This window comes from Sciurus carolinensis, chromosome 15, assembly GCF_902686445.1.
Source record: "Sciurus carolinensis chromosome 15, mSciCar1.2, whole genome shotgun sequence".
Lineage (NCBI taxonomy): Eukaryota > Metazoa > Chordata > Mammalia > Rodentia > Sciuridae > Sciurus > Sciurus carolinensis.
Window position 1 is genome coordinate 3,570,989 of NC_062227.1, and position 24,395 is coordinate 3,595,383.

At 40.2% G+C, this 24,395-nt stretch overlaps 1 protein-coding gene across 1 annotated transcript in view; it reads left to right on the forward strand.

The window, feature by feature from the left end:
• The first annotated feature begins 482 nt into the window (after nucleotides 1–482).
• Cep192 (centrosomal protein 192) overlaps nucleotides 483–24,395 on the forward strand; it is a 94,545-nt gene continuing 70,632 nt past the window's right edge. The window contains exons 1-10 of the mRNA XM_047526411.1: nucleotides 483–572; nucleotides 1,066–1,236; nucleotides 3,909–4,076; nucleotides 5,593–5,718; nucleotides 11,947–12,116; nucleotides 15,258–15,313; nucleotides 16,092–16,212; nucleotides 17,998–18,146; nucleotides 19,205–19,349; nucleotides 19,927–20,054. Of these exons, the coding sequence (XP_047382367.1) occupies nucleotides 1,127–1,236; nucleotides 3,909–4,076; nucleotides 5,593–5,718; nucleotides 11,947–12,116; nucleotides 15,258–15,313; nucleotides 16,092–16,212; nucleotides 17,998–18,146; nucleotides 19,205–19,349; nucleotides 19,927–20,054 (1,173 nt within the window). The 5' untranslated portion in view covers nucleotides 483–572; nucleotides 1,066–1,126. The remainder of the gene's footprint in view (nucleotides 573–1,065; nucleotides 1,237–3,908; nucleotides 4,077–5,592; nucleotides 5,719–11,946; nucleotides 12,117–15,257; nucleotides 15,314–16,091; nucleotides 16,213–17,997; nucleotides 18,147–19,204; nucleotides 19,350–19,926; nucleotides 20,055–24,395) is intronic.

Here is a 24,395-nt window from a genome sequence, read left to right on the forward strand (position 1 = left end):
GAGCGAGGGGACGGTTACGTGTCCTTTGCTTTGCCCACCGGGACCAACTTTTTCCATCACAAAGGCGATCAGATGTAGTGAGTTATAACGAAATTAGACCCCGAGGAATGACGTAGTGCCTGAAAGCAAGCCATGCCCCATTTCATCCAGAGAAGGCAGGAAGGGTCTGCGGCGGCTAAGGACAGGAGGATGTGCTTCGCCGAGAGCATCTCCTCGCGTGTAGGGCGAAAGCCGGTGCCCTGGGGTCCCACAGTGAACGCGGGGACACAGCTTTCCAGCGGCCGGGACTTACACCGCAGCACCTCCACTCGGCTACCCGGCGGGCGCGGCCGCGCAGCTTCAAACTCAGGGCGCGCAGGTCCCGCCAATCAGCGTCCCGACCGCGTCGCCCAATCCAAGGTCGACTCTGCACCCGCGCCTGTCGCCTCCTGACGCGAACTGACGTAAACCCGAGGGCGCGCGGTACGACCGGCCGGGCGGCAGGCGCACGCGCACTAGCGGTCCCGCCGGACGCGCCTTTGGTCGGTGGGTGTCTTTGCTGCCCTGTCTCCCGCAGCCCTGGGGCGGGCAGGGTGAGTAGGGGAGGTGTCTCGGCCAGGGCCTGCGGGGAGGCGGGGGGCGACGGTTGACCCGGAGGGGCGGGTTCCCGGCTGCGGCGGGGAGGCGGCGGTGGGCGGGCCGCGGCCGCGGGGTCGCCCGGGCCCAGCGGGGCCGAGGCGGGCGGGTGAGCGGGGCTCCTGGCTAGGCGGTAGGCTGCTGGCGCGGCGCCCTGTTTCCCCACCCCTCGGGGACTGTAGCTGCCGAGGGACGGGCGCTCTCTGGGGCTGCTTGCAGTGCCCGCCTTGGTGGGCACGGTGCCGGGGTCCTGTCCAGGCTGACCCAGGCAGTAACGTCCTTGTGTCGAGGCTCTGTTGGTGTCACCCCGTCACTCACTCTGGTTTCTGCGAGGCTGTGTTCACCTTCGTTTCTAAAACCTTACATTTCTTGCCTATGATTTTCTTAGGAACAAAGTAAAATGAGACAGCGTTTAACCTCACTGCACTTTTGCTTTGCTCTGATTTTCAGACTTTGTTTAGTAAAGCATGAGGTCCCTCTCCATGCTGTCGTTTGGAGGACAGCTGTGTATATGACAGTGTTTCCATTTGCCTGTACCATTTTGAGGTCATTCTACTGGAGTTTTATCTGCTGGAAAATCAACCTTTTCTCCAAATTTCAATTTTACAGGCGAAGTTTGTGGTAAGCTTTGAACGTAACGTATTAAATGTTTGCCTAATCTGAATTTTATCTTAAAGGTGCCAAGACTAAAGGATGAATGTTGGGAAGTTTGACTAATTTTTGGGTTTTAGGGCACTTTTAAACGCGTCTTATCCTATGCATTGACCTACAGCTAAGAACCACAGAAAATAATCTTTTATGTACCCAGAAATATTATTAAACTAATTTAATACTAGTAAACCCATATGTGAAATGGTGAAGATGGCTACTTGGTTTAAATATTGCAGAGGAAAAGATAACAATGTGTTCACTTTAGCTGGTGGGGAAAGACTGTTAGTGCAATACAGAGGGAAGTTAGGGAATTTTTCCCTGTAGGAAAACTTTAGGAATGTGGGTTTGTTCATGAATGGTCTAAGAGTATAATCCTTTCTGGAAACAAGAGAGACAGGTACTAGATTACATCTTGAGGAATCTCCTTAAAGGGTTGTGTTTACACAGAAACCTCTGCTGAAGCACTTAGTTATGTATCCTGTGATAGGGATCAGCACACTGATGAGGCCATCATATTTATTTTTGCATTCCTGAACCCAAGTAGAGTGGGTTTTTTTCCCTCGATAATGATTGTTGCATGAATGATCTTTGAGTAAACCATGATTTTCCTTGCATTTGACCTCTTCTATTTAGGGATAACAATGAAAGAGTTCAATATATATTTTAATGTAGTTTATATGTTTAGAAATGAATGAATATCGTCGTAATTACAAAACTAGAATTGGGCAGGCTAGTTGGGAGACTTGTGCAATAGTTTAGATTAGAAGTGAGGAGTAGCAGGCATTGGGAATGCAGCAAATGGGTCTCAGCTCCAGAGATGTATTCGAAGTTGGGACTATTAGAAACTGATAACTCATTGAGAGCAAGAGAGATCGGAGTGGTCCTAGGTGTCCAGGTAATAGAGGCAATAATAAGGTTGACATCAAGACTGAAGATAACAAGAGGAATTGATGAAGGAAAGGTAACAAGTTTGGTTTTGTGTTTATTGGCTTTGAACTATCTGAGAGATGTTCAGGGATAAGTAGCTGTCAGAGAGCCACTTGGAAATCAGGGTCTAGGTCTCAGGATAGAGTTCTGGGCTGAAGGTGATTTAAAACTGAGGGAGGTGGCATTAATATTGAAGAAAGAACACTCCGGGACCAGGCTTTCTTGGTGGGAGTCCCCTGCTCTCACTTGCATTGTATGACCTGGAAAAGTATCTTGATTCCCTCTCATTTCCTTGATAGTAGGGATAATGGCTACTTTACAAACTTGACACAAGGATTAGCAAAAGAGTATAAAATACTAAGCACATAACTTGGTAATAGAATAGACACAGAATATCAGCAAGTTAGGGGATATAGACAGTTCCTTTCAGCTTGTATTCCCAGTTCATATATTACATACTGGAAATATATGTGAACAAGATAGACATTTCCCCAAGAAATGGACCTTCTAAATTATATAGGTGTTAAAGTCAGAGTGAGGCAAATGCTGAGAATGTTCTCAGTCCCTCTTTCAGTTTACAGATATTTATTGAGTACCTACTGTTTGCTAGGTGTTGTTCTAGGCATTGAGAAATAGTGATAGACAGGCAAAGTCCCTCCCTCCTCTTAGATGGCAGTGGTTTCAGTGGAAGAAGACAGATGTACAAAAATCAGTGATGGAACTGCTGGAAGAAAGTAGAATGGATGTGATAGACTGTGGGGCTACATTTGACTTAATGATAAGGGGGGACCTTTCTTAGAAGGTGACATTTAAGTTGAGGTGAAAGTCTATAAGATACTAGCTATGAAGAAATTTGGGAGAAAAATTTGAGTAACATCTCCTGTGTATTGTGATCAGGGTCAGGTTGAACCAAGGACCAAGATAAACTTGTAGATTCTCTATTGATGGTATAGATTTTATGCCAGTGTTTTCCAAACTTGGTCATTTGTCTACCAATTCTTGGCCATTTTGCTATATCCATGTTCTAGTTTGCTTTATTTAACTAAAAAAATTGTCTTTGAATGGGTTTGTTTTTTAAGCTGTATACTCTTGAGTATGGGTGTAGCTCAGTGGTAGTGTGTGCTCAGCACACTCAAGGCCCACAAACAAAAACCTAGAATAATTTCTGAAACTAGATAGAGTCTTGGTTTTGTTTCTATTTTTCTATTCTATCTAAAAATGACTATGAAACTGCCAAACTTTTTTTGTCTTTTTCTTTGTGGTGCTGGGAATAGAACCCAAGACCTCAAGCATGCTACGTATGCGCTCTACCACCTGAGCTATGGCCTCAGCCCACTGCCAGACTTTTAAACACACTCTCCAATCATCTGTATATGCCATCTGTGTTATGCCTGATCTTTGCTTTCTTTACTGGATAAGTTTGTGGTAATTCATGTTCCCAGCCATACCAAGCCAGTGGGTACATAAAACTGTTGTATTTCACTACTGTTAAGAAGATAAATTTAATGTTGATGTTTATAGTCTGAGATATAAAGTAGCATGATATTCTGAGACTTACTTTACCTCAGAATAGTATTCCCTCTTAGGGATGTTGCAAAAACATTACTGTTTCCTAAGATTATTGGTTTTCTAAGATTTATGGGACTTGTACTCTTCATCATTTGAAAAAGTTTTATAGTAATACTTGATTTATAAAAGCGCTTTTGTTGTTGCAGTGAGATGGATGATTTTCGAGGTATAGCAGAAGAGTCATTTCCAAGCTTTTTAACAAATTCACTGCTTGGTAATAGTGGGATTTTGGAAAATGTCACTCTTTCTTCAAATCTCGGCTTGCCTGTTGCTGTTTCCACACTTGCTCGGGATAGAACCAGCACTGATAACAGGTAAGATTTACCTGACCCGATATTTTCTTCAGGTCTATAACATATGACCACACAACAGAACTATTTTGCCTGAATATGACATGAGTCAGGGTCCAGAAAGTGCTGAGACTTGGGTTTCTGTCATTCCACCCTTCTTCTCTAGTGTAACTCTGTTGTTTGCTTTTCTTTCCCTCTATTCACTGGTTTTATCTACTTTCCTATTGCATGTTGCAGAATATTGCAACACAAATCTGAAAAGCCACCTGTGAACTCATTTTGTGAGTTGTTGGTCCAGTGTAACTTAGGTGTCCATCTCAGAGCCAGCTCCCTCTGGCTGTGAGTCGGGGGTCATCGGGTGTGTTTAGAACTATGACAGGGTTTCCCTTTTCAAATCAACCAGGTTTGTGCCTTATGCCTTTTCCTTCAACCTTCAGTCTGCCGTATGCCTCTGAAGTCATTTCACTTGTAACTTTCAGTTCCCCAAGTCAAGTTTCTTTTTCTTAGGAACTAAACCAACTTTTATGTGTGTTTATATATTTTTCAGTATTTTGGGGATTGAACCCAGGGCTCAAGCATGTTAGACAAGTGCTCTGCAGCTGAGCTGCATCCTCAGCCAGACTTTTGTTATCTTACTTTTTCTTGTTCTAGTTTTATAGCCAGATGTTTGGCTAAATGTACCTATTTATGTCAGTTCAAATGTGATGTGTATAGTTTATGTATTATTGCATATAGGGTCTTTGGTAACATATAAAGTTTGCCCATGTTTAAATAACTGACCACTCTTTCATCTCCTCTCAACCTAGCGAAAAGGGTTAGATTAACTCTCTAAAAATTTAGCATTATGATTTCTTTTTTCTTTATCTGATTCTTTTTTTGAATTTGTTTTTTTAAAATATTTTTTTTTTTTTTTTTTTTTTTTTTTTTTGCGGTGCTGGGATCGAACCCAGGGACTTGTGCTTGCAATGCAAGCACTCTACCGACTGAGCTATCTCCCCAGCCCCTAAATATTTCTTATACCTTTATTTTATTTGTTTATTATTTTTAGGTAGTGCTGAGGATTGAACCTAGTGCCTCACACATGCTAGGCAAGTGCTCCACCCCCAAGCCACACCCATAGTCCAGTTTGTTGTTTTAGATATACGTGACAGTGTATTTTGACTTGTTATATGTACATGGACTATAACTTCTTCTAATTAGGATCCCGTTCAGTGGTTGTACATGATATAGCATTAAGCTTTTTGTGACTGTAGTTTTGGTTTTGTTTTTAATTGAGTCACAATGCAAGAATTACACACTTAAAGGGAAAGGGAGAGCACAGGCTGTCTGTAGAGTGGGGAGCTGACTAGTATTGATATAGTATTCCAGTGCAGAGCCACAGGGTTCTGGTGCTTTTCACAGAGGGTAAAGCTTTTGAACACTGAGGGCCCTGTTTCTGTTCTCTGCTGGTTGGTTTTACTGTCATGTAGCTTTATGTCACTGTGAATTTTAAATGTACAAGGTTTAATTTAATTGTTTAATTCTTAACAATTTTGTGTAGGTATCCTGATATCCAGGCATCCTACTTAGTAGACGGGAGGTTTTCTGTTCCATCTTCATCATCTCCCAGTTGCCAGAGTGATGCTGCACCAAGAGAGAGGTTACATCTTAGCTTCCAGGATGATGAGTAAGTTCATACCTTCATTGGCTTATACTACTTTAGAAGCTGGTCTTAGTCTTATGGAAAATGTAAGTGTAGCTGGGCATGGTAATGAGTGCCTGTAATCCCAGCTACTTGGGAGGCTGAGGCAGGAGGATTGCCACTCTGAGGCCAGCCTGGGCAATGCAGCAAGACTCCATCTCAAAATAAAAAAATAAAAAGGACTGGGGATGTGGCTCAGTGGTAAAGCACACCTGGGTTCAGTACCCCATACCAAAAAAGAAAAGAAAATGTGAGTGTGATTGTGTCTCTGATCAATTACAAGCATTTTAAGAGGTTTTTTTCCACGTGTTTTAATTACATTTTTAGCCTTTTAAAACATGTTTTTTTTTTTCCCCTGATTCTAAAAGTAATATGTGCTCGTTGGGAAAAAAAAAAAAAAAAAATAGAAAGTACAGAGAATTGTCAGACAGAAAGAGCCTGGGGAGCTATGGCTGTAGCTTAGTGATAGAGCGTTTTCCTAGCATGCATGAGGATCCTCAGCACCACATAAAAATAAATAGATAAATAAAGGTGTGAAATTAAAATAACATTATTAAAAAAAAAAATCTGTTATCCTACTAACTAGAGAACAGCCACTGATTACATTGTCATTTATAGTCTTCCAGGCTGTTTACTCTGTATTTGTATATAAATTTTTCTTACAAAATAAGACTAAACTGTACATATTTTGACTTTTAAAAATTAATATATTATTTTCATCTTTCTGTCATAATATAAGTCTGTTATGTTTATGACTGTTTACTCAAGTCTGTTGTGGGCATTTAAGAGTATTGCAGTTTTGCTACTATAAATATAATGGATTCTTTTTGGCAGTATGGGGTTTGAACCCAGGGCCTTGCACTCTATATCCCCAGCCCTGTGGTGGACTTCTTTATGCAGATTCTTTTATACATAGGAAATTATTAAAATAAATTTCTTGGGGCTGGGGTTATGTTTCGGTGGTAGAGTGCTCACCTCGTATGGGTGGGGCACTGACTTCAATCCTCAGCACCACATTAAAAAAATGAAATAAAAGTGTTGTGTCCACTTACAACTAAAAAATATAAAAAACCAAAACAAAAAAAAAAAAAAAAAAAAAAGAAAAAGAAAAGAAAAATAACTTTCTAGGATTTAAATTGCTAAGTTAAAAATATTTTCATGGTAAGGATCGTTACCAACACATTACTGTTGAGAAAGCTTGTACTAGTTTACTCACACACACACTGGATTTATATAAGAATGCCTGTTTGTATGAGCCCTACCCAACATTCTGTGGTTTTATTTTTAATCTTTGATTTTAGAGATAAAAATAATTTATGCATATGCACATATGTGTGGAAGAAGTCTGTAAATGATAGTTACTTCTTGGTGGTGATATTATAATCTTAGGATTTTCTTTTTTTTTAATTCATTTTTATTGTAAACAAATGGGATACATCTTGTTTCTCTGTTTGTACATGAAGTAGAGGCATACCATTAGTGTAATCATACATTTACCTAGGGTAATAGTTTTTGATTCATTCTTTTATTTTTTTTCTTCCCCCTCACACCTCTCATCCCTCTTATCCCTCTGTACAGTCCCTCCTTCCTCCATTCTTGTCCCCTTCCCACCCAGTCTTAAGATTTTCTGTGTTCAAATTCATATTTGAGTATTTAAAGGACTGAACATTGTCTGTGACATTATTCATTAAATGTCAGCTGTGAATTGCTGTTGGTAGCTTTCTATATAAGTACTTTCTATGTTAAAGATATCAACCCCTTGTACATTCATTCACTCCCTGTGTATTTTTGACTGTCCAGTATGCACCACTCCATCATTAGGAAATACCAATGAACAAAATAGATGTTTAACAGAAATCATAAAAATGTGCCAATTGCATGGTATGTTAGAAGGAAAAAGTGCTAGAGGAAAATAGATCATGATAAGAAGGGTTTTTGGAAAGGCCAAAGACACTGGTCAGTGTGGGTCTCCTCGAGGAGGTAGGATATGAGCCAGAACTCAAGGGAGAGTATTAGCACTGTGGACACTAGGGTAAAGAGGACCAGCAGAGGGTGCAGCCCTCTAAAGGCTTTAGGGTGGGAGCACACCCATTGTGTTCACAGAGCATCAGGGGGCCAGGGCAGGTGAGCAGGACCCCGATTCTGACCCTGAGTGTAATGGGAAACCATTAGGGGTCTCATTCAGCTTACATTTGAAAAAACTCTCTCTGGCTACTGTGTGGGGCATAGACTATAGGGGCAAGATGGGAGCAGGAAGACCACCAAGGAGGCTGGCTTTTTGAGGAGTGAGGGAGATGAAGAGAGAAATGCACTAGGCATGACCTTTAGGTACTTCAGCATTGAGAAAATGGCAGGAGGGAGAGACAAAGACTAAGAATTAGTGATCAGAGGCAGGAAGAAAACAGTCTTGAAACCTATGTCAAAAACATGCATGTATATAGTGGGTGTAGTGGTACACACCTGTAGTCGTAGCTACTCAGGAGTTGAGGTAGGAGGATCCCTTGAGCCCAGCAGTTTGAGGCCAGCCCCTGGGCAAGATAGTAAAACACCCGTGTCCAAAAAAAAAAAAAAAAAAAAAAACTCAATTGAAAACAAAACATGTAGAGAAGAAGAGAAATGACCCAACTGTATCAAATAAAATGAGATCAAAAATTGACTACCAGAAAGGGGGAAAAAAATTTTGACCACCAAGATTATCCTAGATTAGGTCATCAGTAGCCTTTACAAGCAGTTTTTGTGGATAAGGGGAAAGGCACAGAAACCTGCTGAGCATGAGGCCGAGGACAGCACATGGAGTCTTGCTGCAAAGGACAGGAGAGAAATGCGTCTGTGGTGGCTGCTGGATGTAATGGGTCAGGAGACATTTGGCCTTTTTTGAGGCAGGAGAAGTCATTGCATGTTTGCATGATAATACGAATGATCTCCAGGAAAAGCAAAAAGTGGTTACTTAGAGTAAACCAGTGCTGCTGCAGTGTCTGCGTAGGAGGAGGATAGACTGGAGTAGCCTCAGATGGCAGGACCATGGACAGCTCCTGCATGCACTCGGTGCACCTGATGGTCCAGCTCTCTATATTACCTCTTCAGTGAAGTAGGCAATGTGGTCATCAGGTCAGTGAGGGTGGAGGAAGAGCAGTTGGTAGTTTGAAAAAGTAAGATAATCCTGTGGTAGTAAAGAAAAGAGTTGGATAACTTCAAGGGTTCCCTTGGGGGTCACCTCAGGAATCTCTTGTGACCCTGGTGTGATTGCACATCTAGCTGCAGAGGTGCAGGTGAGCAGTAGGTGGAGAGCTGGATTTAACCCAGACTGTGGTTTGATGATGGCGGCTGAGGATGTGTGATTGCTATGGGATTTAGATTAAGGAGGAGGAGTCTAAACCAGAAGGGTGAGGAAACGTACATGGGTCATGGGGACTGATGGGAGGCCCAGGTGGGGTCAGGGGATTAGAGTTGTGTGCTAGAGGCAGGTGACTGAAGAAGGCAGGAGACTCAAAGCTGTGAGGCTCTGGAGGTGGTAATGAGGGGAAGGAGGGCATATGCATTCCATCTCCATGCCCAGTGGTGCCAGGGCTGCAGGAGCAGCAGCGGCCCCATTTGATGGGGAAGCATTGCTCTCATGGGGTGTTCCTACCTATATTAAGGCAGTAAAGCAAAAGGAATGTTGAGAGAAGGGACTCAGAAATAACAGACCTTGATCCAGAAGGCACAGTGGAAGGGCTCTGGTGATGGGGAGGGAGGGGAGGAGGTGTGCAGTGTGGGGCCTAGAGTGCTGGCAGTGAGGGTCCAGGGCTTGTTGTGGGGACTGAAATGGAGCATAGAATTCCTCCTCTGCTGATGTTGGTAATGAGATGGTGAACATGGCGGGTGGGGTGGATCTTGGGTTACTCTGATTCTCGACAGCAGCCAGGAGGTCTAGAGAGTGTCTTGCTGGCCTTGTTGATGGACAGGAGTCTTGGCGAGGGCAGTGTTGGGTGTAGTGCGTGGCCTCTCTCAGTGAGCTTTCAGGGCTATCCCTCCACTCTTGAATGATCGCAAGACCTGGCGCAAGGGCTTCCTTTGGCCACTGATGGAGAACTGACTGCTGGAGAGGCATGGTCTTATGAGGAGTATCTTCTTTGTTCTGGTTGGGGGTGTGCAGATTTATGTTTCACAATGTCTTTATTCTAACTATGGATTCAGTGTTTTCACAGAATATCACATTTAAATATGAAAATAATAATCTTAACAAAAATTTGAAGGCATATTAGAGAAGCCTGATGCCATTTTTCTTTTTTTCTTTTTTAATTTTATTTATTTTTGGGTTCTGGGGATTTAACCCAGGATCATTTTACCACTGAGCTACATCCTCATTTTGAGACAGGGTCTCATTAGTTGTTTGTGGCCTCAATAAATTATTCAGGCTAGCCTTGAACTTTTGATCCTGCTATCTCAGTCTCCCAAGTTGTTGGGATTATAGGCGTGTGCCACCATCCCCAACCTGATGCCATATCAATACTTGCTTTTGCATCTGAACAGCTTTTTTCCTCTGGAAACTCTTAGAATCCTCTGGGTTCCTCGTAAATGGAGATATCCCCGCCCCCCACCCCTTCACTAAATTCTAATTGGCATCAGTCTGGAGATTTGTGTGTTTTCATTTTAATAATTGTTATTTCTTTGGCAATTATATTCCATGTATCTTTCTGGAAGAGAAGTTTGAATTTCCTGGGTTAATCTTTTTCTGTTGTTTTTTTCCTTTTTTTTTTTTTTCCGTTTTTGGCGAAAAAAGACCCTCCCTTTTTTCGTTCTCTTTATTAAATTATTTGGCAATCATAATTTTAACTGTGATAGTTCTTTTTTGTCTTTTAATTTTTTTAATAGCCACTATGTGTGGATGTAGTAGCTACTTGAATATTTCTGAGGATTCTATTTAGAAAATTTTCAAAAACACTATATTTTATTCCTTATGTCAGGTAATTTGTTTAGTTTGTTCTCTTCGATCGCTAGAACTGCTCCTTTTTTTTTTTTCCCCTTGTTTCTGATTTGTGGGTGTCTTCTGGGTCGAGTGTGTTTTAGTTCGTTTTTTGGCTGCTGTGATGAAAGGACCTGACCAGAACAACTGTAGAGGAAGAAAGGTTTATTTGGGGCCTCACGGTTTCAGAAGTCTCAGTCTGTAGAAACAGTCTCCATTCCTTGGGGCTCAAGGTGAGGCTGAATATCATGGCAGAGGAGTGTGGCGGAGGGAAGCAGCTCACATGATGATCAGGAAGCAGAGAGAGAGATTCCTCTCTGCAGATACTCCAAGCCATGCCCCAGTGAAACCTCCTCCAGCCACACCCCACCCACCTCCAGTTAACATTCAGTTAATCCCATTAGGGATTAATTCACTGATTAGGTTAAGGTTATAACCTGATCATTTCTCCTCTGAACCTTGCATTGTCTCACAGGTAAGCTCTTGGGGGACACCATAACATTCTGCCCTTGACCCCCAAAAGCTCACACTCATCTTACAATGCAAAATAGGTTTAGTCCATTCCTATAACTCCACATAGTCTCAACAGTTCTGAGATTGCTCAAAGTCCAAATCAAAGTCTTCTCTGAACCTCAAGTCAGTCTTACTTTGTGAGCTCCTGTAAAGTTAAAAGCAGTTTACAAGTATCCGGTATAAAATGGTACAGAGTTAACATTTCCATTCACAAAATTAGGAGAATAGAAAGAAGGGATAGGATCAAAGCAAGACTGAACTCCAGCTGGGCACACAAGACCTATAGCTCCACATCCAGCATCTGGGGCACTTGGCATCATGATGTTCTCTCCAAAGGACTTTTGTGTAGCTCCGCCCCTGTAGCCTTGTTAGTTGCAGCCCAGGTGGCCTTTCTGTTGGCTTGTCTCTGCTTGATTCCTGTAGTACACTCCGAACATATTAGTTTCAGGAATATTTCATGTGGGAAAGAAGAAAAATGTCATTTTATCACTGAGAGGCAGAGTAGCAGTATGGGACCTCCTTGGTTTTGTTAGACTGGTTTCTGGTCCCAGCCTGTTGATTCAGTCTGTCAAGTAACAACCATGTTACCAGTTCCATGTTCTAGTTGGACCCAGTTCTAGTTGGATGTTTCTTTTCATTGTTATGTATCCATTTTTTTCTCTTTGAAAGTTGAAATACATAACTGATGAATACATATTTTATAGATTTACCCAAAGTGACTAACATTTTGTCTTTATTCTGTTCTCTATTAAAAGTTCTATCTCCAGGAAAAAGAACTACATGGAAAGTCCACATTTGTCCAATGCTCTCATGAAACAGTCAGCTTTTCACAGTGGTATGCCAAGAGCAGAAGAGGAAGAGGCCAGAGTTTTAGCTTCCTCTCAGGATCTTCTGGACAGGGTTTCACCATTGGAGCAAGAACAAGGTACTGAACTATTAGAAGTTATTCTTTTTTTTCTTTAATGTTTATTTAGTTGTAGATATTACTTACTTATTTTTATGTTGTGCTAAGGATTGAACCCAGTGCCTCAAACACTCTACCACTGAGCCATGACTCCAACCCCTAGAAGTTATTTCTTAGTGCATACAGTTTAATTTCCTTTTTCACTTCCCTTTCTTTGGACTGGTATATTTATCTTATGCTATTGTGTGATAAACCAAAAATGTTTTGGTTTGTTTTGTGCTTAATCATCTCATGTTTATAGCACTTTCATAGGGAAAGTCCTCTCTGCTGATCTTCTCCTAACTGTTTTCACTGATTAAGCTGAAACCTCTTTTCCTTTGGAAACCATACTGTCAGATGACCACAACATGCCACATGCTGTCAGATGACCACAACATGCTTTATGTTCAAGACAAGGAGCCTGCTCTTACCACACCTTTAACATTTTGTCCCAACTATTAATTGTTCTCATCAAGTCATTTTTGTTCTTAAACTTATTTTTATGTAATTGGTGAAATATGAACTCTAAAAGAAATTGTTTCCAAGAAAGTCAAGATAAATGCTTCAGAAAGACTCTAAAGTGAATCATTTAAAAAATTGTCGGACTGGGATTATGGCTCAGTGGTAGAGCACTTGCCTAGCATGTGTGAGGAACTGGGTTCAATTCTTGGCACCATATACAAATAAATAAGTAAAAGTTCATCAACAACTAATAAAAATATTTTTTTAATTAAAAAATTAAAAAAATATAAAAAATTGTTGCCAGCCAGGCATGGTAGTGCACATCCAGCAGTGTGGAAAGGTGAGGCAGGAGGAAAACAAGGTCAAGGCCAGCCTCAGCAACTTAGTGCATCCCCATCTCGAGAGAAAAATGATCAAGGGCTGAGGATGTAGCTCAGTTTAGAGTAACCCTGTGTTCAATTCCCAGTTCTGGGGTGGGGGTGAGGTAATGTCAACAAATTAGATGTTGGGGGAAACTACAAAAATGTGGGGAAAATTGTTAGGACAAAAAAGTTACAGGTTTTTACTACTGTCTTTTTCTGCTCTGCACCGCCCCCCATTGAGCCCAGGGCCTTGTGCTGCAATACTGAGCTATGTCCCCAGCCCTTCTGATTCCTTTTATATAGTCTACATTATCTTCTTCATTTTTCAAAACTGGAAATTGAAAACTGCATGCTTTGGGGTCATATGGCAATATCATGTAATTCTAAACTGTAGTTCAAAACCCAAACGCCTTGCTTGATCAGATAAGCTTGGTGAATGAATGTGCATTCATGTTTTAGTAAAAAAAATCTTAATGGATGTTTGTGTTTTTCTTAATGAAAAATGGCAAACGTGTGAAAGTGGAATAGAATTAACTTATACTCAAGTAGTGAAAGATAGATTAATTGGACTTTATCAAAATTTAAAAGTAACGCTTCAAAAGACACTATCAAGAAAGTAAAGAAATGGGACTGGGGCTGTGGCTCAGTGGTAGAGCACTTGCCTCATATGTGTGAGGCACTGGGTTTCATCCTCAGCACCACGTTAAAAAAACGAATAAACAAAGATATCGTGTCCATTTACAACTGAAAAAATATTTAAAAAAGAAAAAGAAAGTAAAAAACAACCAAAGAAGGGGAGAAAATATTTGTGAATCAAGTATGTGGAAAGGAAGTACTCTTCAGAATGTCTAAAGAACTTTAATAATTCAACGATAAAAGACCAATGGGTAAAGGATTTGAAGTACTGCTTCACATGTGAAAAAGACTGAAAATAGCTGGCATTGGTGAAGATGTGGAGATGCTGTCCTCATACATTGCTGGTGGAAATGGAAGATAGTGCAGCCACTTTGGCAAACATTTTGGTAATTTCTTAAAACATTACACCATATTACCCAGCCAGCACTTCCACTCCTAAACATATACTCAAGAGAAGGAAAAACATGCCTACGCAAAAACTTGAGTATGAGTGTTCATAGCGGTGTTATTCACAATAACCTAAAAGCAGAAATAGTCAAATATCTATCAGTGGTAAATGGATAAACTAATTGTAGTGTGTTCACATGATGGAGTATTACTCATCCATAAAAAAGATGAAAATACTGATACATAGTATAACATAGATGAACCTTGAAAATATTATGCTAATTGAAAAAAGACAGACATAAAAGGCTGCAAAATATATGATTCCATTTATCCATAGGCACATCCATGGAGACAGAAAATAGATTGATTAATGGTTGTCAGGAACTGGGAGAGGGGAATGGAGAGAGATTGCTAATAGGGTTAGTGTTTTTGGAATGAAGAAAATATTCTGAAATTAAAGTGATGATGGCTGTATAGTCTTGTGAATATACCAAAAACCACTGACTTGTAGACCTTAAGAGGGTGAATTTTACATATTTACATATTTTACGTATTTTACATATGTGGATCATGTATTTTAAAAACCCTCCCATATACCTCTCCTTTAGTTTCATTTGAAATAAAATTTCATGCTTGCTTCATCTCTCTTTCGTCTGGTGCTAGGGACCAAGTTCAGGCCTCGTGTATGGTAGACAAGTGCTCCACCTCTGAGATACACCTCCAACTCCCTCCCTTTTTCCAAAATTCCAGAGATCATTTTATTTCTACATATTTTCGCATGTACCTCTCCAGTGTGCATACTTTCTTGTGTGACCGCAGTGCCGTAACAGCTGACAGTTCTTCCTCATCTTCTAGTGTGGCTGTTGCTTTGCTTGAGCAGGGGTGTGAGGAAGACGACTGTGTCCCGTCTCGGCTCCCTCGGCTCAGTGTCCGTACGTGTTGGAGTGAGCAGTGCTGGTCGCCTGTAGTTTGCCCCCCTGGTTGGACTTGTGTACTTGGCTTGTTCTTTCTCTCCTCTCTCCCCACAGAGCAGAAGTCAGTGTTGCACTCTCGAGAGGCACACTCATGTTCTGTGGCCCGTGTGTGCCTCTGGGACTCTCCACCCTGACTTCTTGAATCTGACCAGCAGTGGATCCCTGTGCCGTCGTTTGAAAGTGCTTCTGTTTCAAGATAAAACGTCAAGTTCATTAAATTTCATTAAATTGCTATTTTTAGCTATATTGGATATTTGGTTGATAATTTGTTTATTCAGTTTTTGTTTTTTATTCTTCCACAGACTCATCTGTTGATTTTTGTTTACGATCATGGATGATGAATAATCAGGAAGACAAGGTAAATTTCTATGTGTTTTCAGTTTCTGGAGTGTTACAGGGAAGCAAAGGTGTGTTTCACAGGTGTGTGAGTTAAGATTGGCTAGGAACCTTCTGATTGTACAGCAGAACTAGTTGGTCTAGCTTCAGCCAAAAATGGGAGTTTAGCTCAAGTAATAAGGAATACTATACAGTGCCTTAGGTGTTTATGAGACTACATTAGTACTGTCCTCTGTAAGTGTGAAATCACATTAAGACTCCATGTTTTTATATAAAAAATAGTATGCATTTTGCATTCTAATTCTTGGACTGGTAGTCTTTTAACATGTATTTTAGTGTGAAATAAAATTGAATCTTAGAGGGGAGTGTAAAATTTTCGCTCTGGGCCTAGAGTAGTAAACTGCTGTGTGCCCTTCGGGATTATGTGGTGCTTTTGTTGAGGTGCAGAGGTCAGTTGCTTCAGTGAGGGTTACTGTGTCCAGCTTTTCCGGGCCTTCACTGTCATCGCGAGCCTCTGTTGCTCACATTTAGTTGTGCATTTGTGTAGCGACTGTCTTAGTGGGTTCTCTAAGCATGTGCAAGCAATTTGGTAGATACCTTAAATTTTAAGAATGTCTTTCTGGATTTATTCAGAGTGGGGAGTGGAGTGGGGGCAGAAAGGAAAGTTGTCAACACATGTGAAACTGCTCTTCTTTAACTAAGTTTTGATTTTCAGATACTGAGCACGTTGTAGACTTGTACTGTGCTCTTTAGAGCAATGAATGTGCTTCTCTCTTAACGCACCATTTTCTTTCTTTTAGATTGTTGTGCCTGATGCTGGAAAGCAGTTTGAATACAAGACTCCAAACAGTGACTTCAGCCATACCATCTTACTAGAAAACGAGAAGCTTATGTCACTGACAAGCTTGGAAGATTCTTCTGGTACTCTGGAGTGACTTGTTTTCCTGGTCCTTTCCTTGCCACACCACTTTATTTCACATCTCTGTTGCAATTGTTATTATGCCAAATTTGGGGGAATTTAACTCTTTTCTTTTTTATCCTACCTACTGGCACTCAGTGGCCACTTCCATGAAGTGATAGGATTTTAAAATTTTGTGTATTTCAATCCTGATATTATCCTCATACCTTAGTTTAACAACATCAGGGTACAGAGTATCTAACTAAAGGTGCCACTTGTTGTAGAACGCAGTGTTAAGAAAATGGGGAACAATAAAATATTTAGCCTCTGCTCTCTGAGAGATCTCATAATAACAGTTGCACAGCCAGCCAAACTGCAGATTGTATGAGGTCTGCTTGAACAGTATGAAGATGTGCTTGGGAACCGCAGGGGGTGATGAGTTAATTCTGACTGAGGAAGCTCCCTGGAAAAGGATGGGCCCGGGTGAGGCTTTGGAGGAAAAGTCTGTTTCAGGAAGGAGCAGCATCTTTAGCAAAGGTTCTGCCCTAGGACACACAAACCACGGGAGGGAATAGGCAGTGGTTTTGTGTGGCAGGTTTACAGCACCCATAGAAAGGCAGGCCCATGAGCTGAGTGGGATAAGTGCATCACACAGTTCAGGGCAGAGTTGACTGCATACCGAGTTTTCACACTGTTTTGGGCTGTAGAATTGGGAATAAAGGACTTACTGATAGGAATTTATCAGTCTTTGGTTTTTTTTTTTTTTTTTTTTTTTAATTTTTATTGTAAACAAATGGGATACATGTTGTTTCTCTGTTTGTACATGGCGTAAAGGCATACCATTTGTGTGATCATAAATTTACATAGGGTAATGTTGTTTGATTCATTCTGTTATTTTTTCCCTTCCCCCCATACCCCTCCCACCCCTCTTTTCCCTCTATAAGATCTTTGGTTCTTTTAGTAGGCTTCCTGCTTAGAGAGGAAATTGCTTAGTCAGAAGTTATAAGTGTTCATGTTGGTTGCAGAATTAACCTCTAGCCAGGAGTGGTGATGCACATCTGTCATCTGTAATCCCAGCGACTTGGGAGGCTGAGGCAGGAGACTCAGCCTGGGCAACTTGGTGCAACCCTGTCTCCAGATAAAAAATAAAGTGAAAAGGGCTGGGGGGCTAGGGATGTAGCTCAGTTGGTAGAGTACTTGCCTTGCATGCACAAGGCCCTGGGTTTAATCCCCAGCACTGCAAAAAAGACAAAAAAAGAGGGGGGTGACTGGGGATGTAGCTCAGAGGTAGAGCACCCCTGAGTTCAAACTCCAGTACTGCAAAACAAAACAAAACATCCACCGAAGAGGCAGTGCCGCCTTGTATCATGACTGAGAGGTACTGTCTGTCTTAACCTTTTTGCCAGACTGACATCACGTCACTGAAAACCCCTGCATTCACATCTACCTCTTCACTTCTGCAGTGGGCTTATCCGGCCTGTGTTGGCAGTATTCATCATTTGCTGCACTGTTTTCTGAATAGTCTACTCTTTTCCCACTGATTTGTGATGCCATATTTATCCTAACTTTTCTATAATATGGCAGGATCTGTTTTTATCCTTTCCTTTCAAGGAGGTTAAATATTGTATTTTAAAAAGTATTCGTAAATTACTTAATAACTGATTGAAATTATACATTGTCTCACACCAAATGTAAAAAGAAAATCATACCACTGATGTATTTGTTTTATCAACCTTTTTAGTTAAAAGTTACATGTAGTTCAGTTTCTACTCTAAAGCACATTCTGTTTTGCTCCATTTCATCAATAGATGATGACATTAATGATGAAGAGTTTTACGATGATCATTTGGAGGCTTACTTTGAACAGCTGGCAATTCCGGGAATGATATATGAAGATTTAGGAGGACAGGACTCTCCAGAAAAGGATTTTAAGTTACCTTCAAGTGATCCTAGTCAGGTATGTTTTGGTCTCGATGATTTTTCAGAAATTGGACATTAAAAATTACTCTTGGTCTCATTGGATACTAAGATTAAATTTAAGCCTTTGGTTTTCTTGAACTCTTTCTTTTTCCCTGTTACAAATTGATGAGCAGTGTCTGTTTTTTTCCTACTTCCTCTTCCTTTGCTCTCACCAACAGAAAATGATGAGAGGGTAGCTGAGTGGCCATGTGTGCTCCCTCTGTGTGTGTTACCAGTTGCTGACATCTGTCACCCTTGCATTTCTTTCTCCCTCCGTCAGTACTTTCTCCTTATGACATTTCACTCCAATACTTCAGCATTTATCTCCTGTGAATAAGAATGTTTTTCCTGTATAAACACAGTTTAATTACTTATTTTGATATAGAAATGTAGATCAGTGTTCTGTCCTTATACAGATTTGCTCCTGTTGTCCCCAGCTCATTCTTCATTGGTTCTGATTGAGAATCGCTGAGAGATTATATTTGCTTGTGGTTGTCATTTTTCTTTGTTCTCTTTTAATTTGAAATTATTTCATGAACATTTCCTAGGCTCCTTTTTTTTTTTCCAGAATGATAGATTTGCTTCCTCTTTTTCCCTCCTTAGTAGATTAGATCAAGCATTTTGATAAGCATTCAGATGGAATATTTTTTGTGACAGCTCACACTGTTTTTTCTCATTGCTTCACATGAGGAGACATGTCTTTTTGTCCCAAACGATGTTGCTGTTTGATAGTTTTGGCTAAGCTGATGGTGGCCAGATGTCTCCTGGTGAAGTTACCTTAACCTTTTGCTATTAAGTCATCTCTAGAGTGACACTTCAAGGTCTTGTCAACATCCTGTCCCCAGAAGCTCTTGATGAACTGAGTTTAGTTCCACTGCTAAAGCCTCTTAGAAGCAAGTGCCACATTGGTCGGGATGGTGATTTTTCTATTGCTTCTACGTTTGTTACCTGGCATCCCTCAGTAAAGCATACCTCCTGTGCTCTCCATGTTTTCCTCCTCAAGATGTTTAATTTTAATTAAAAAAAATACACATAGCTCAGATATTCTTTCAACAGGCAAATGAAAACAGTAGCTTCAACTCCAAGTGTCAGTCTGGAAATAACAGCTCTCCAATTTCCTGTGGCTCACGCTCTTCAGGAAGTTCTGAAACCACTCATGGAGAGTCCAAGGAAGGTCATGTTGTCTGCTTACCTGGAACCAGTAAGTGTTGAAATATGATTCTTTTGTTCTTAAATTTTGTGTTGACTACCTTAAAATAAAATTCATTGCTCTGTTTTGATTTATCATATACTTATCTATCCCCTCAAATCATTGGATAGTCTAAAACTTTTCAAAAGAGCTTTTATAATACCTCAATGGATCATTCACCTCCTAGGTTAAAATTTGCTTCTGAGTAATTTTGTATTATATGTTGTTACATTTGAGATTGTTTTCTTATTTTATTTTTGACATAGTTACTTGTTACAGAGACACTGAAGTAATAAAAATAATACTTAGTTAAGTTGGTCTGTTAGAAATACCATAGTACATATGTCTTGAATTGACTGTTATGAATGATTATATTGAGACATTTGAGAATTTGAAACTGATTCTCTGCATGGCAGCTTGTCATGTTTATTGCCTTTCAATGCCTATTTTCTCTTGCTTGTAGTTTGCTAATCTTGTCACATGAATGCTAAGTATTAGTTTCACATAAAATAATTGGACTGGCAAGAAGCAGTTATAATAGAGTACTAAAACTTTGACATTGCTTTGTGATCTTTTTTCTTTCTTTCAGGTGACTGTGGAGATACTGGAGATAGCAGAAGATATGTAGATGGTTTGTTACTGTTTTCCTCTAGTTCTTGGAAAAGTGAGAAGGAAAGGGCAGAAAGTTTCAAGGGTATGGTTCCAGATCATAGCAGAGTAAGTTTATATATTTATTTTCATTCATATGGAAAACAATAAGGAATCTTTTGTGTTTGTGCAATACTACGTTTTTTTAAAAATAAACAATTATTGTTGACTTTTGAAAAAGATAAAGTATCAGAATCACTATTGATAATGTTGGCATCTGTTGTGTGTGTAGGTATCTGTATCACTAAGATTATGTAAATATACAATTATATACATATTCTTGTATTTAAACATTTACTAACTTGCCTTTAGGTGATTCTTTGCAAAGTTCCTTAGCCCAATAAGTAATCATTAAATAAAAAGCAAACTGATTGTGGCTGGGGCTGGGGCTCAGTGGCAGAGCACTTGCTTGGCATGTGGGAGGTGCTGGGTTTGATCCTCAGCACTGCATAAAAATAAACAAATAAAGGCATTCTGTCCATCTACAACTAAAAAAAAAAAAAAAAAAAAAAGAGCAAACTGATCATCTTTTACCTCACTCAGCATATTTGTTTCATTATTTTAGCTTTTCCTGTTGGTTAGTGGCACCCCTTTTCTTCTGTGCTTGGAACAGGATCTCTACTTGTGACTCTTGCCTGTTCTTTGTCTCCTCTTTAGTAACGTGTGTGCCTCAGGATTATGCAGTGGTTTTTACTGTAGAGGGAGTGTGTTTGCTTACATATGGAAAGAGGCGGTCATTTCTCCTCATGTTAACCCTTAGAGTGCATCAAAGCAGCAGGCGATGGGGTTGTCATTGTGAGGGAGGTGGAGTCCAAAAGACCTGTGCCCCGTCAGAGTGTCCTCTGGCCTGTCTCAGCCTTGCTCCTTCCTGTGTAGTCCCTTGACTCTCTTCAGGATCAAGGATTTATTACCATGTCTGATTTATCGCCCACTCTTGTTTTTGCTGCTCTGTCCTGCCTGTCAGCCCGCGCGAGTGCTACCTTCGTCTCTTGCGTCTGCTATCTTCTGTGTCTGTTTCATACTAATGGTCCTGGAGGTGCGATGCCATGTGGCCCCACTGCTCTTTCTCTCTTCTGGGTGCTGCACTCCCACCAGCGGGGAATTAGAGTTCCTGTTGCTCCACACGTCAGCATTTTGTGGTGTCAGTGTTTGGGAGCTTGGCTATTCTTATAAGTTTGTAATGATATCTCATTGTTTTGATTTGCGTTTCCTTAGGAGCATCTTTTCATGTGCTTATGTGTCATGTGTATATATTTTTTTAAAAATAAACTTTCATTTTAAAAGTTCTAAAAATATTAATTGACAACTTGTAATTGTATCCATTTATGGGACACTGATGCTTTGATATATGGTTTTTTTTGTTTTATTTTGCTTTGTCAGTACTGGGGATTAATCCAAGGGTGCTGTAGCATTGAGCTACTCTCTCAGCTCTTTTAAATTTTTACTCTGAAACAGGGTCTTGCCTAAGTTGCTGAGGCTGTCTTTGAACTTGATCCTCCTGTCTCAGTCTCTCTAGCAGTTGGGATTACTGGCTTGTGCCATTGTGTCTAGCTTCATATCTGTATATAATATGGAATGATGAAATTAAGTTAGTTAATATATCCATTACCTCATTTTTCCTTTTTGTGATGAAACATTTGAAGTTTACTTTTTTGGTTATTTTGAAATGTAGGTTATATTAGCTTTTTACCAATATAATATTGTTAGTAATAACATACATATTATTGAACATAGTTATTCTGTTGTATACAAGATCTCACAATTTATTCTTCTTGTCTAACTGAAAGCTTGCACCTTGGACCAATGGCTCCACACCATCTCCTTCTGCCATGTTCCCCTGCCCCTGGTACACATCACTCTACTGTTTGCTCTTAAAGTTTGAGCTTGTTAGAGTTCACATGTAAGTGAGATCATGCAGTGTTTTTTTTCTGTGTCTGGCTTCACTTAGCATACTGTCTCCCAGTTTTATCCATGTTTTCATAAATGAAAGAATTTCCTGTTTTAAAGGCTGAGTAGTATTGCATTTGGAATATATGCATATTTAAAAAAATCTGTTCATCTTTTGATGAACACTTAGGTTGAAAAGGCATTTTGCTCCATTGTATTGTCTGTGCTCACTTGTTAGAGGTCAGTTGGTGATATCTCGTGGGTCTCCTTCTGGGCCCTCTGGTCTGTTGAATTGATGTGTGATCTGATCTTCGACCTGTACCACTCTTTTATTATCGTGGTTTTATAGTGAGTCCTGAAGTTGGTAGTGTCAGTCTTCACATTTTATTCTTATCCTTAATACTGTGTTGACCATTCTGGTTCTTTTTGCTTTTCCATGTGAATGTTAGAATCATCTTGTCATCCCCAAATTGGGATTACACCGAAGGTAGAGATCAACTTGGAAATTCTCTCCACTTTATCCATGGCAGCCCTTGGCACATTAATCATAATTGTTTAAATTTTTGGTGGTAATTCCATCATCCTGTTTTGTCTGCTTCTGGTTTTCTTTCCCTTCAAACTGTGTTTCTTGCCTTTTAGGTTTTTTTTCTTGGTAGCTGGGCATGATGTATCAAAAAGAGCTGCTGTTTGTAGGTGTTGGGGACAGGAGTGTTCCATAATTCTAGATAAGGTCTTGTGTTTTAGAGAGCCTATACCTTTGGGCTGTGGATTTCACAGGTGATGCTCAATTATCTTCCTCTGCCTCATTCTGAACAAGATGACTAGAGGGAGGTAGAATTGGGTGTTTCCCTTCTCCAAGGTTAGTTAGGCTCTGATTAAACTGTAGCAGGTTAGGTTCTGATTAACTGGTTTTCCCGAGGGCCAACTGTGTTAATAGGAAGAGTGCTCTGGCATATTAAAAAAAGAAAGAGAAAAAGAAAACAAAACAGAAATGATTCCTCTTCATTTCTTGCTGGAAGCCTGAGGGATTTTTCTCCAGTATTTGCCATGAGAACCTAGTTGAGCTGCTAGAGGTAAAACTCTGAAAATGTGGGGATCCGCCTGTGACAGGGTCCCCTTGGAGTTTTTACAACCTCCGAGGCTTGTCCATATTGAGCCTGCAGAGTTCAGCTGCAGTTCAGGTGTCCTGCCCAGCTCTTCATTGCTGGGGGGCTTTTGCTCAGACTTGATGCTGCAGTGTGTATTTCTGTCTGCCTGTCAGGTTCTCCAGTTTTGGAGGCAGCAGTCTTGTCTGTGGTCTCACCTCTCTTGCAGATCCAGTACCATACTGTCTTGTTAGTGTTGTACTAATACAAACTCTTGTTTGTCATTTTGCTGGTGACTTCTGTTTTCCTTACTTACAGATCCAGAAACTGGAAATCACAACTGTATTACCTAGTCAGGATTATTTTGTTTCATGGGTGAGAAAGCTAGTTTTCCATATTTAAAAAAAAACTTTGCTGTTGTCATATATGAAAAATAGTTACCTAGTTTTAAGTGGCATTTCCTTGTCATTGTTGTTTTTTCCTTCCCAGGGAATTCATATTTTCTTGATTTTATAAGGGCCCTGTGATATGGAAAAACAGTGATATTTATACATTTTAGGCTTTAATATTTGTATTAGTTCCCAAGGGTTGTGAATTTTGCTGTCAAACAGTGGAAATGTGTCCCCTCAAAGTTCTGGAGACCAGAAGTCTGAAATGAAGGTGTTACCAGGGAAGTGCTCCCTTCAGAGGGCCTAGCAGAGTCCTCCTGGCCCCTCCGTGGCTCTTGGCATTCCTTGTCCTAGAACAGCATCCTCACTCTTCCTGTGTCTGCTTGGCCTTCTGTGAATCTGAGGTTTTCTTCTAATTTCTCTGATCAGAACATTTGTCTTTGTACTTAGGGCCTATGATAAATTCGGGGGGGGGTCTCCTCTCAACATCCTTAGGTTAATTACATTGCAGGGACCTTTTTTCAAAATAAGGTCAGGACTTACAGGTTCTGGGATATATCTTTAAGGGAAACACCGTTCAAGATACTAGAATGTTATGTCAGAAAGTGCTGTCTACGAGTGAATAGAAAACTGTTCATCTGTATTTTGTCCTGTACTTTTACATCTAAATCTTTAAGTCATCTGGAATTTGTTTTGATGTAGGGTAGAGATGTAACTTTATTTTGTATAATAATGTTGTAAATTCACTGAATTAATAAATGGTAGCACTAAGATTTGAACCTGTCTTATTCTAGACTCAACATGTTTTATTTTTTATTATTAATTTTTTTTACCATTTTTATTGTTTTAATGTGTAACTTTGCTGATTAGGCTGTTTTTGTTATTGTACCTCATGTTATAACAGTAAGAACTATTGTTACAAGTTTGATTGGCACTCGAGATCATGGTGGTAACTGACTATTTAAAAATAGTATTGCAGACAGTTGAGCCTCTTTTCAATGATTGTAACTATAGAGAAGAATAAATGCCATCTGGGGAAAGTGTGTCAG